This window comes from Primulina tabacum, chromosome 4 (genome assembly GCF_025594145.1).
Source record: "Primulina tabacum isolate GXHZ01 chromosome 4, ASM2559414v2, whole genome shotgun sequence".
Taxonomy (NCBI): domain Eukaryota; kingdom Viridiplantae; phylum Streptophyta; class Magnoliopsida; order Lamiales; family Gesneriaceae; genus Primulina; species Primulina tabacum.
The window spans coordinates 2,194,993-2,208,945 of record NC_134553.1 but is presented as its reverse complement, the minus strand read 5'-3'; the positions used below and the strand labels follow the sequence as shown (position 1 = coordinate 2,208,945).

At 35.0% G+C, this 13,953-nt stretch overlaps 2 protein-coding genes and 2 pseudogenes across 2 annotated transcripts; 3 read left to right on the top strand and 1 right to left on the bottom strand.

Moving 5' to 3' along the window:
* Positions 1–3,166: 3,166 nt before the first annotated feature.
* LOC142541324 (putative inactive receptor kinase At1g48480) lies at positions 3,167–5,601 on the top strand (annotated as a pseudogene).
* Positions 5,478–5,954, bottom strand: LOC142541323 (uncharacterized). The gene has a single exon (XM_075647875.1). The coding sequence runs from the start codon at positions 5,952–5,954 to the stop codon at positions 5,478–5,480; it is 477 nt and encodes a 158-aa protein (XP_075503990.1).
* A 2,065-nt stretch (positions 5,955–8,019) lies between these two features.
* LOC142542321 (pyruvate decarboxylase 2-like) lies at positions 8,020–10,817 on the top strand (annotated as a pseudogene).
* Positions 10,818–12,102: 1,285 nt separating this feature from the next.
* LOC142541399 (protein DELETION OF SUV3 SUPPRESSOR 1(I)-like) lies at positions 12,103–13,531 on the top strand. The gene is made up of 3 exons (XM_075647937.1): positions 12,103–12,244; positions 12,399–12,494; positions 13,172–13,531. Exons 2-3 carry the CDS (start codon positions 12,401–12,403, stop codon positions 13,306–13,308), a joined length of 231 nt encoding a protein of 76 aa, XP_075504052.1. The 5' UTR covers positions 12,103–12,244; positions 12,399–12,400; the 3' UTR covers positions 13,309–13,531.
* Positions 13,532–13,953: the final 422 nt, after the last annotated feature.

Here is a 13,953-nt window from a genome sequence, read left to right as displayed (position 1 = left end):
TTGGATAGTCGGGTCGGACTCGTCGGGTTTTGAGGTAGAGCCAGGATGGGTCTAAAAAAATGTTGAGACGGGTTTGGATCCTAAATTTTTTTGGCGAGATGACTCTCGAATTTTGTTAAACTCATCTCGAACTCGCACGCTTTTTTATTCTATGTAAGACAGTAACAATTCAAATACTTTCGATTAATTGACTTAAATAATCTATTATCGGGCTCAAGTACACTAATAAAGGTGTATAATTAGTCTATGTAGCAATGAGAATACAAACGACATTAAATTTCTATAACAACTATTTTTTATTTGTAATTGTTATACAAAATTAGTTGATGATAGGATCTTATAAAAAAAAAATTAGCGAACATTTATTCTAATATAGTTGAATTGGAGTGTTTCGTTCTCTCACTCAATTGACCTATTAAAATGTCAAGAGGGGCTTGTTGGGAACAACCACAGCCCCCTAACTACAATATATTTGTATATATGATCGAGCCGGATAGTCATCGGAGAATAAGCAATTCCAAACCATAAATATTGATGTCAGTTGTCCCACATCGGTTGGATAAAATACATGAGAATTGTATATATGATCTTGGACAATCCTCCCTCTTGAGCTAGCTTTTGGAGTTGAGTCAAATTCAAGTTCCAATCTTAACATCTGACGTTACATTATTGTCGTCTCATTGGTTACCTTATTACCTCGTTAGAGGTCTCATCACTAGCTCTAAGGTAGGGGTCGGCCTTCAAATCCGGACTCCATTCCATTTAAGATTCTAGTGATGTTAGGTTCCACCCAACAAGTTTAATTGAGTTTGGTTTTGGATTTTAAATATAAAACTCATTGTTCTAGTTTTTTTTTATTCGGATATGCTTATATATTAATATTCTACTCATGATCCTTTATTATTTTAATTTATTTATGACCAAGTCTTGTGGATGCTTGAATTAAATCCAAAAATTATTTGATAATTTTGGAGGGTGAGCCTCCCTCCGATCCATGTGCATTGAATTTTGTTGGCTATTGATTTCCAAGTTTTTTATTTCGCTTTCTTTTAACTAGGCAATTATAGCTTTTAAATTTGCTTGGTGAGATTAACTTTTCATTCGTATCCCTTTCAACAATTTAGTTTTTTTCCTTTTTCGTTTTTGTTTATTCCTTCTCATTTTATTTTTGTTGTTTTCTAGTGTTAAAATATTGAGATTTGGATCTAACTCAACTACAAAAATTAGCTCAAGAGTAAAAGGATTGTCCAAGTCCTCATATGCAACTCTCGGAGATCTTATTCAACCGATATGAGACAAGAGTTTACAAGAGACCAACTATGGGCAGAATGAATGAACCAATTATGAACAGCTCAACACATAACGATGGTTTTGATATCATGCTAAGATTGAGATTTGAACATAACACAACCTCAAAAGCTAGCTAAAATGGGGAGGATTGACCAAGTTCAGTATATGCAAATCTCAAGAATTTTATCCAACTGATTTGAACAACTAACATCTAGAACCATTCTCCTACGACAAAAAGTAGACGTACTTACTATTTTCTTTTTATATAGTATTTGTTTTTTTAAAACAAAATTGTATCAATGATGGGATACTCGTTAGAGGCCTCTTGACCAAGTCGAGTCAATGGATGTGCATGAGTAGGCAAGGATTCAAGGAAGATGACTACAAACAACAACCGAGAGCATACCCCACAATATTTCAGTAAGACATATCATCTACACGACAATCGATTATGCATTATCGTGATATATCTCTCCATGTCACCTCAGATCTTACCAACTCGCCTATTTCTTGTAGACCTTTTTATATGATCTTGTGTTCATGCATAATATGGATCAATAAGTTTTGTTTTTTTGTTTTTTTTCAAAACAAAAAGTGGGAATACGTACTATAAATTATTCTTAGTTTTTTTTTCTGAAATATTGATCATATCGAATTAATAACCAATATTTCCTTTTGAAATTGAACTTTTAAGAATTTATTTATTGACTATTATACACGACTTATATCCATATCCTGCATCCAGAAAACAGAATCATCCTTGCTTTGCATTACCTATATTTGGTTTAGGTTTGCCAAAATTATTGGGCATGTGTTTTGATCTTTTGGAATAATTTCGGCGATATAGCTTTTGGGCTAGAAAAAATAGGTAATTGTTCTCGGTATCGTTAACTTGGGTTAAAACTGATAATTAATTAAATACAATAAAATTGTACCCTTTGTTTGACATAAAAAACAGGGAAATATAATTAATTCAAGAACTTAGAGTCTTGTTTGTTTTAAAAAAAAATAATTTTCACAACAAAAACACAATAATTACATTTTTGGTCATGTGATTTGCACTTTTTCTATTATTGATCATGTTAATAGTGAATTTACACTTTCATTCATATAACTTGCATGTTTTTTCTTTTCATTTTTGGTGTCGTTAACAATAAATTTTAATTTTCAGTCATTCAACTTTCATGTTTATTCAAAACATTTGTCTGAATTGCATGTTCTTTTGTCGTTTTTGACCGGAGTCCATCGTATCCGTTGAAAATTGCTTATGTGGTAGATGTGGATGTTAACATGGATTTTTGAAATGAAATTTGTATTTGTGTGATGAGCCATAGTAAAAAAAAGACAAAAACTAAAAAAAGAACATGCTAGTTATAAGACTAAAAATGCGAATTCACCATTAACATGACCAATAATGAAAAATGCAAGTTAAATGACTAAAAATTAAAATTCATTATTAATAGAACCAAAATTGAAAAAAATGCAAATGACATGACTAAAAATGTAATTTTCTCTTCCGCATTTGTCTCACAAAACCAATCTTTTTTTAAGCACCTGTTTCTTTTTAAAATATTAGGTTGTAGAAACAATGTCAAACTTGCAATTTTGAGCATTCATAGACATGTTCTATTGATGATTTTGACGTTGTACATACAAATTTTAAGTTTTGCCAATGACTTGTTATATGGGATGAAATTTCTAACTTGGGACAAGATGTCTGTTTCGGAATTCAGCACATGCTTCAAAAACTTCACAAATTTGGTTCAAAATCTTTTAAAATAGGCTTTGATAGCAAAATCAAGAAATTCTTCCATGTTATTTTAAGAAGAAGATCATCGATCGACCTCGGGTATGGCAGTTCCTTTTTCTCTTGTCAATGGCTTCTGCGGAAACAACAGAAGTAAGGGAAGCAATGGTGCAATTCATGCAAAAACTTCCTCCCCAAAACATTCACAGAGAGCGTAACTTTGGCTGGAATTAGCTCGGACCCTTGTGCAAATAAATGGAAAGGAGTAACTTGTTAAGAGACCTCGGTTTGATTTCTCCAAGATTCGAGATTTCAATGTCTCTTACAATAATCTCAGCGGCGAGATTCCTGATGTCCAGGGATGTTTCAATGGGACAAGCTTTTGGGGAATCCAGGATGATATGGAAAGCCAAAGCCTAATACTTGCGCCTATAAAAAGAATAAAGGGAGAAACTTAATTGCAAGATTCATCTGAGGTACTCAGGATATGCTGTAATTGGATTGCTCATTGTTTGCCCAATTGGTTTCAAATTGATCATGAAATGTAATAGTAAACAGAAAACTGATGTCTCCATAAAGGATTCCCAGACAGGCATGGTCAGCAGCCCGTCGAGTGAGTCTAAAAGCATCGGTGGTGGAAATCGGTCCGAGTTTTCTGTAACATCTGTTGAAAGCGGCAAGGATTCTTCCCTAGCCGTACTATGCAGTCCGGTTTCTGAAGGGCTGAAATTCGAGGATTTGTTACGTTCTCCCCGGCCGAATTGATTGGAAGAGGCAAAAATGGAAGTCTGTATAAAGTTCAACCAAGTGAAGGAGTAATTCTTGCAGTGAAAAGGATCAAGGTCTGGGATGTTTCAAAGGATGAGTTCACGAAGAGAATAGAGACAATAGATCAAGTGAAGCATCCAAATTTATTCCCCGTCCTTGCGTTTTACTGCTCAAGACAAGAAAAACTCGTGGTTTATGAGTTCCAAGAGATAGGCAGCCTGTTGAAACCTCTTCATGGTAGTTTTTTACTTCCTATTCGCATCACTATAGTTATATAATTGCTAGTGAAACCTATATATGCTGAAAAACCATCCTACAAAATTCGCAATTCGAATCTTCTATGATATTTCTTCTAGTGTCTTAGAAATGTTAGGGTCACAAGTTGCAGGACACGAGAAGGTGCAACCGTTCAACTGGGAAAGCAGACTGCAGATTGCAGCCAAAATTGCGGATGCTTTAGCTTCCATGAATGAAAAGCTACAAACTGTTGGAAACTTGGAATCCCTCATGGAAATCTAAAATCCTCCAACATCCTACACTCAACAAAGAAAGGAACCACTAATAAGCGAGTACGGCTTGGCAGCTATCAACAGTCAAGATGATTCTCACCTAGCCCTAGTAGAGAGATCTCAAGACAGGGATTCCCCCATCGCAAATGAAAGAAACAACAACTTTGAGGCCAATATGTACGGCTTTGGAGTTATCCTCCTCGAGTTATTTACAGGGGAAGTTGTTCCAGACAAGGGTATGATCTAGCTGCATGGGTTGATTCTGCTATTCGAGAAGAATGGATAGTCGAGGTTTTCAAAAAATCATTGGTTTCGGAAAGTTCAAATGCGGAGAGGACGGTGAGTTTGCTGCAGGTGGCTTTGGAATGCATCAGTTCTTCGGCAAAAATGAGGCCAAGTTTGCTGATTTGGTAAATTTAAAACATTGAAATATATCAATTACAACCTTAAATTAAAAGTTTGTTGGTTTTAATATTTTATCTTCACCATTTAAATCATGTTCTAATTATGTATGTATTTTATATTATTATTTGATTAAAATAGATATAACTAAGCTCTACTTGTGTTTGTTATTATTTTGTCATTTATATATTTAAAACATTGTGACGTCACTTGACATTGACAATAGTCAAAACAGACAAAATACATATTACATTCAGAGTCTCGACTAAAAAAATTCAACTCAGGCACAGTCAATAGCAAGTTAACCCCTTAACTATATCTAACATTCAAAACAGGCACTCGGAGAATTATTATTTCAAATGCTGCATGAATTAATACGACAGAATATGCCGCATAATGATTATAAAATATACCGAATCTCTAAATTATGATAACGAAATCCATTAGTATTTATATTCAAACGATTATTAAAAAGAAAATATATATACTTTTCTGTATAAAACAATATATTATATTTAAAAACCCACTTAAAAATTTATATCTTCTAAGAAAAATAATAGGTCAAAGAATATAGCACTTGTCTTAATGATGATTTAAAATAATCGATACCAACGGAAAAATATTAACTTTCCACTCAAAATAATATATATTATATTATATATACAAAATAAAAATCAAATTTTGAGAAATAAAAAGAGATAGACTTGCTACATGTGCTGAGCTGCGATCGGAATAGTTCAAGATAGCACTTCCGGCGTAACTTAAACGAAGGTGACCTCTTCCTTGCCGAAATACATGGAACCCTTGGCATACCTAGAAGAGAAGTTCCGCGAGAAGTACCCATCCTCTCCTTCGTCATCGAAACGACCGTTCTGCCCCGGTCCCTCGTCGAAATTCATGGCGTAACTCAAAGCGTCGTACTGTACGTTCAAGTGCTTCCCGCTCCCGCTTCTATGTCCATCCCGGTTGAACCGGCGTATGAAAGTCTTCCACCTCGGACCGGCTACGATCTCCGAAAACTCTCGGATCTTCATCAGCAAGCTCACTCCACGGGACCAAAGCGAACCTCCTGCCGGGATCTGGGATGCCCGTATCTTCTGCCACCACGCTAGGCCGACGGCGGGGGATGGGGAGGAGTTCATTTCGAAGAAAAAACAGCAGCGACGCTTCTGGAACAGAGAATCCGATGCTTCTTCGATTGGTTCCACGCCTTGGCGCGAAAACCCACCAGCCTCCATTGCTCCTAGCACATACACAGAGAGACACAGCTGTTCTTGTGTATGTGTGTGTGTGTGTGTGTATATATATAGGGAGAAAATGAGAAGGGTTTTGCTGTACTTTCTGTATCAATCTATTTGCGTATTTTCCGGATTTGAGTAATTATTGCGTATAGATTGAAAAGTTGGGCTGGAAGAAAGTAACGGCTGTGTATACGTGGCAGTATGACATAGGGTTGAGTCTACAATTTTGTCCTCCCACCATCCTTCACCGTGCGTGGACTGAAAAATCAATGAATTTCATTTATATTAATAAATATCTACACTTGGATACAATATGTAGTTTTGTCTTTGCTCTAACATCTCACTATTCAAAACCCCACAAAAAAAAAAAAAAACAAATGAAAAGATATACACAAAACTTTAGGTTGATTTATTTGGATAATATAAAAAATTATTAAATTTATCAAAATATAATAATAAAATAGGGTTCCCAACACAAGCTCTCAGGAGATAGGGTTCCTAACCCTGGCCGCAAAAAAAAATGATAAGTGGGGCCACATTTGAAACCCTGGGTCCCTCCCACCCCGACTACAGCTAGAAATCAATAATTAGGAGTAGTGAATTTGTTTTAGTAGAATCTAGACAAGAGAGTAAGGATTTTAATCCGTACATATTTTTTTTATTATTATATTCATCTTTATTTTCATTTTTATTGATTATTCAATTTTATTTTCATCTCTGTCTTCGTATTCATCAGAAGATTCAATATCTATATACTACTTAAATATTATATTATCACGTATAATTATATTTTCTCACATCTGAATTATTTTGAGTAAGTTATGGATATTTACAAAATTGTCGAGAATAATAACAAAAAAATTAAAAATTAAATTATCAAATTAAACTTTTATAAATACTCTTGTGAGACGGTCTCACGGGTCGTTATTTTGTGAGATGAATATCTTATTTGGATCATTCATGAAAAAATATTATTTTTTATGCTAAGAGTATTACTTTTTATTGTGAATATCGGTATGCTTGACCCGTCTCGCAGATAAAAATTCGTGATACCATCTCACAAGAGACTTATTCTTAAACTTTATAGGATAAATAACAAAATATTAGAAACAATTTATCTAGCATCATTTTCCTACAAAAATAACATCAACTTTTTCATTCCATCCAACTAGTATCATTCAACAAATACATATTATAATTAATATCATATCCGAAAATAAAACACACACACACACACTATATATATTATATATATATATATATATATATATATATATATATATAAAGTGGATATTCGGGTTAGATACGAGTAAAAAAAATTAAGATCCGCCTCCATCTCCATATCCGAAGATTCTCATACTCGATTATCTATTTATTTAATCGTGTAAAAAATCTCATTAACACCTTCCTCCATTCGAGTAGGTTATCGAATTCACCGTCAGATTCAGATAAAATTTTCACCACCACGAGAGGAGTCATTTCTTTTATGATTGTATTGATTTGCATGTATTTGAAATACATTTAATTTGATTATAATTTTTTTAACAATGAAGCAATAAGGTAATGAATTTGAATTTTACGTGTCTTCTTGAATAAATCTAAAATCCATATATTTGAATTCAATTAATCTAAACTTAACCAAAAATAATATAAAATTTTATATATTATATTTTTTTAAAAATCCTGTTTCCAACAATATATATTTTTATATGAAAACTTAAAATCTAAATTATTAAAAAGAATACATAAGATTGTGATGGCATGTAATCGACTCCGTAAAATTGAAGCACAACCAGTAATATAGTTTCAACAAATTATTATAATAAAAATATAATTTACTGAAAATAAAAATGTAACACATGGATCAATCAAGTATTATTCATCGAGTATACCAAGACTTTTTGGAATTAAGACTAAAAATGGGAAAACCTCTTCCCCAAGGAAAAAAACCTCGTATTTCCGAAATTAACTAAGCAAAAGCCACGTACTAATCATGCAGTGTATATATAAAACATCACCCCTTTTACCCATTCGTCTACTCACTTTTCGCAGCCAATTTTCAACAGCCATTGAGTTTTTTACTGTCATATTGTTTACGGTTCATGGAGACTATTCTAGGCTCGCTCGACGCATGCAAGCCCAATAACACCAACATTGGATGTCCCGCCGGTAATGGGGCAGTCTCAGCAGTCCACAGCACTCGTAAACATCATTCCGCCATCCCGGACGTCACCCTCGGAAGCCACGTGGCTCGGCGTCTGGTGGAGATCGGGGTGGAGGATGTCTTTTCTGTCCCTGGGGATTTCAACCTTACTCTCCTCGATCACCTGATAGCCGAGCCGGGGCTTACAAACGTCGGCTGCTGCAACGAGCTCAACGCTGGTTACGCGGCGGATGGCTACGCCAGGGAACGGGGCGTCGGGGCCTGCGTGGTGACGTTCACTGTGGGTGGGCTGAGCGTGATAAACGCGATTGCCGGCGCGTACAGTGAGAATCTTCCGGTGATATGTATTGTGGGAGGGCCGAACACGAATGATTACGGAACGAACAGGATTCTGCACCATACGATTGGGTTGCCGGATTTCAGCCAGGAACTGAGATGTTTCCAGACCGTCACGTGTTACCAGGTAAATACGGGGATCAGACATGTAAAATCCTGGATTAAGATTTTGTTTCGGAGTCTTCATGCAACCTTAAGAATTCTCAAATTTAATTTATAATTTTTATATGTCATCACTTTGTAGGGATAATGTTTGATTTTAATTCGATATTTGATCTACTTTTGCTTAACCATTCAAATTGATCAATGTACATATTTAAACTTATAGGCTGTTGTGAACAACGTGGACGATGCTCATGAGCAAATTGATACAGCCATTTCCACTGCTTTGAAAGAGAGCAAGCCTGTCTATATAAGCATCAGTTGCAATTTGCCAGGCATTTCTCACCCAACCTTTGCCAGAGATCCAATCCCGTTTTCACTCTCTCCTAGGTATATGCATTTGACACACTTTTTTTTCCTATCCTGATGCCTTCTTGGCGCAAGTGTTTGATGAAATTCCTCGATGGTGAAACAGATTGAGCAATAAAAGGGGACTCGAGGCGGCAGTAGATGCAGCAGCGGCCTTTCTAAACAAGGCAGTGAAGCCGGTGATAATTGGCGGGCCAAAATTACGAGTTGCTAAGGCTTGCTCTGAATTTGTGGAGATTGTAAATGCCTGTGGTTATGCAATGGCGGTCATGCCGTCAGCAAAAGGACTTGTCCCTGAGCAGCATCCTCACTTCATCGGCACATACTGGGGTGCAGTAGGGACGGCATTCTGTGGTGAGATTGTGGAATCTGCTGATGCTTATATATTCGTGGGCCCGATCTTTAACGACTATAGTTCGGTGGGATACTCCCTCTTGCTGAAAAGGGAAAAGGCAATTATCGTGCAACCTGATCGTGTCATCGTTGCTCACGGTCCTTCATTTGGCTGTGTCTTGATGAAAGATTTCTTACGTGAACTTGCCAAGAAAATCGAGAAAAACACTACAGCGTATGAGAATTACAAGCGGATTTATGTGCCTGATGGATTGCCTGTCAAGAATGAGCCTAACGGGCCACTGAGAGTTAATGTGCTTTTCCAACATATCCAAAAGATGCTGTCTGGGGAAACCGCGGTGATTGCTGAAACAGGGGATTCTTGGTTTAATTGCCAGAAGCTGAAGTTGCCCGATGGATGTGGGTAAGAGGAGATCTGTGTGCTTTGATGATCATTTTGTGCCATTTTTGTCGTATCAAATTTGAGGCAAAAAAAGGTGGTGTTGCAGGTATGAGTTCCAAATGCAGTATGGATCGATTGGATGGTCAGTTGGTGCTACATTAGGTTATGCACAATCTGTTCCCAAGAAAAGGGTGATTGCTTGCATTGGCGATGGAAGTTTTCAGGTAACTAAAAGCCCTTCAAAGTTTGTTTATGCATAGCGAAACTACAAGTTGTTGCTATCTCGATAACTCAACATCAGTAGACTAGGTGACCTTGATTCTAATTTTAGGGAACCCTGCACTTTAACAGCCTTTCCTCTCTAATAACCATGATGTGCACGCCATTAACCAGTGACATAAAATGATGTTTCTCGGCAGGTGACTGCACAAGATGTTTCAACAATGATCCGATGTGGGCAAAAGACCATTATTTTCTTGATTAACAATGGTGGGTACACCATAGAAGTTGAAATCCATGATGGTCCTTACAATGTGATCAAGAATTGGAACTACACAGGAGTCGTCGACGCCATTTGCAACGGCGAGGGCCAATGCTGGACTGCCAAGGTATGCTAACTTATCCGTCCATCCAATTTTCATATCTTTGAATAACGAGATATAGTTTCCAGAGTCTTTGATCATATTATATTCTGAATTTTTTAACATATTTTTGTTGTTACAAAAAATAACTTGGTGAACTAAAAAAAAAAAAGAATATTTGTGTTGTGTATAGGTGTATTGTGAGGAAGAGCTTACTGAAGCAATTGAAACCGCAACTTTGGAGAAGAAAGATTGCTTGTGCTTTATAGAAGTGATTGTTCACAAAGATGATACTAGCAAAGAAGCTTCTTGAGTGGGGATCGAGGGTTTCATCAGCTAACAGCCGTCCTCCTAATTCCCAATGATTAATATTAATTTTACTCCTACCAAAAATTACACGTTATGGGGTTGAATATTTTTATGGGATTCTGAGTAGTAAGTGATTTTGGGAACAACATTTTTTCATCCTATTTCGGTTATTTTGAATAATATTAACGTGATGTTGGATCATATTTACATGTTGCCATTTTTTTGGTCGTGGAAAACTAAAATTTAATGGGATTTTTCATTTGAAATTATTTAAGTCCTTCATATGTAATTTTTAGAGTAAATCTGTTGTGAAACGGTCTCACGATTTTTTATTTGTGAGACGGGTCAACCCTACCGATATTTACAATACAAAATAATACTCTTAGCATAAAAATTAATATTTTTTCATGGATGATCGAAATAAGAGATCTGTCTGACAAAATACGATCCGTGAGACTCTCTCACGCAAGTTTTTACCTAATTTTTATGTTGGTGAATTGGTTTTCATTTATCTTCGGGAATCATATGACATCGTGATCGCATGAAGTGAAAAAGATAATTTGGCAAGCTTTTTAGCTGGAGCTGGCTCATTTATTTATTATTATATTATTAGGTTATGTTTGATTGCTTGAATGAGATTGTATATTTATGTATTGATAATTTATTACACATTAATCAAATAATTGAATAAAAAATTATAATATTATCATTCACATATTTATTTTTTCTTATTAATCTTTTTAGATTAGAATTATAAAAATATAATTTTATCATTTTATTTCAAATTTAATCAACTAAACCAAATACGTTAATATTAATTCAATACTATTTTACATCAAACTCAAATATTTTAATAATCAGGATATTATTTATCGATACAATTAATTTATCAAATCTCATCAATCTAACTAAACTAACTCTAATGTTAAATTTGAATTTAAATAATAGTATTACGTTATAATGAAAAAATCAGTTGAATTTTGACAAATAAATGTATAAGTTTAGATGTATTCTATGATACTCACCAACAAAATAAAGAACGTGTTTTTTTTATATATAAAGAAATCTTTGTACAAAATGTTGCACACATATATTTATGTTAGTTGATTTCCGAAAATTAAAATGCAGAATTCTTATGAAGTATGTTTATAAAATATTATTATTGAGATTAAATACTAATTTTCTCATTTTCTTTTTGAAAAGATTCAATAATAATTTTAAAACATTAGTATGTCTGGAATTTCTATTTTTAAAAAATATAATTTTTTTGAAATAAATAATTGACAAAAACTTGTGCGAGACGGTCTTATGAGACAGATCTCTTATTTGGGTTATCCATAAAAAAATATTACTTTTTATGTTAAGAGTATTAATTTTTATTGTGAATATCGGTAAGGTTCTCGTCTCACAGATAAAGATTCGTAACATCGTCTCACAATAGACTTATTCTAAATAATTTTATGTTCTCGTCTCTCGTGCAAAAATCCGTAAGATGTTACTTCTTAATTGTAGGCTGAAACTGCAATTTCTTTATTCCTAGGTCGCAATTGCTAATTTGATTTACCAGGTGCATTCCATACGACGTCGTCGAGATGAAAACTTCACCCGTTCCTTGTAAATTTACTTTCTTTTCAAACTTTGGGAAATATCAATTGATAATTCTTAACGTACTTCTCAATCAACGTAACCGGTAATATGAATCTCTGATTGAGTATTCGCACTCATTTCTATGTTCAAGCTAGAATTTTTAGGAGGTTTTGAACCGGAGAATTTTGATTTTTCTGTGTATTATGTTGTGGCATGAAACTAATTAAATGCGGTGAATTTTTTGTTTCATGATATAGGAATGGCGACTGAACCACCAAATCCTGGAACCGAAGAAGTGAAGATGGATCTATTTGAAGACGATGACGAGTTTGAGGATTTTGATATTGATCGTGGTAAGCTTTCTAAGTTTTAGCATGTTTTAAATTTTGTGATTGTGAATTAGGCATTGTGTTTTATCAATTCAAATACGTTGTGGATTTTTAAGTCAGTGTTTTTAGTAAAATGTTTGGAACTGAGAATTATGCTACTCTGCTGGATTGAAAACACTGGCAATGTTGATGCAATATCCTTTATTTTGTGTTATGGAGTATGAACCAAGGTTTTGAAATTGATATCTGGAAGATTATTGTCTGAATCTTTGAGATCGCTTACAAGCGCTCAATCTCCAATTTTCTTGGTGCATCTGTCTTTAAAAGTTATTCGAACTTTGAAATAATCGGTTGCCCTGTTTTATAATGCGGTAGTCATTTTAACATGTTGGTTGGGTGAGTGGGTCTCCGTGCTCATTAGACTTCTAAATGAGTAAAACTCCACTCTAGCTGGTCGTCCTTATGGGCCTTTCACAGGATGTGTAAGACTGAAAGTTTGTATCGGTTCCTCGACTTGGTCAATTTTGTTTATCGCCCTTCCTCAAACGATGGACACGCAATGCAAAATTTTCTCTTTTTTTCTTGTGAGTTTTCATTTGTTTGCAGGTCATTAATGTGAAACTTGATTATGAGTAGTCAAAATCTTTAGTAGCGCCAAGTTTTGTGGATTTTTTGCCCCCTCATGGTTATTGTGGTTGTAGAGTGGAAGGAGAAAGAAGAAGTGGCTCAGCAATGGGAAGATGACTGGGATGATGATGATGTCAGTGATGATTTCTCGTTGCAGCTTCACAGGGAATTGGAAAGCATCGCTGAGAAGAATGAGGCCAAGTCTACTTGATTTGTTGATGTTGGTCATGCTTTGCCCTAACAACTTTTATATTGAATGTGTTAGATACCATCTTTATGGCCTTTTTGCTACTGACAATGTTTTGATTTTGAACTCTAACCGGTAAATGCGATTCCATCTGCATAGACCGTCTTTATTCCTTGATGTCTTTTTGCCTGTAATTCTGATTACTGAACATTTATAATGAAGCAATTACTGTTAATGATTTCTGAAATTGCAAGCATCTTCTTATAGCCTCTCTGTTAGCAAATTAGATATTATGTGGATGGCTTGTGTCGTGTTCGTGTATGTTTTTGGTTAATTGATTGTTGTGCATGTTTGGAGACTGGATTGTATTCGTAACTGAAGTCCTATAACACCTTATCAGATGTTAATTTTCAGCGGATGCTGTTCTTGCTACGCTGGTTTAGAAAAATAAAATAAACCGGAGGTTGTCGTATGTATGACTCATAGTTATTCCATCTAAAATGACGATGTTCAAAGTATATTTGAGGAGTCATACACTCGAGTGCTGTATTCATAATAACGAGAAAGGGCATATTGGATAGTCAAGTAGTGCCCTGATGCAAGTGTCATGGCAATTACCCTGCTTATGTCGTTTATCTTGGTGTAGGATGGAAGATTAGTCGAGGTGAA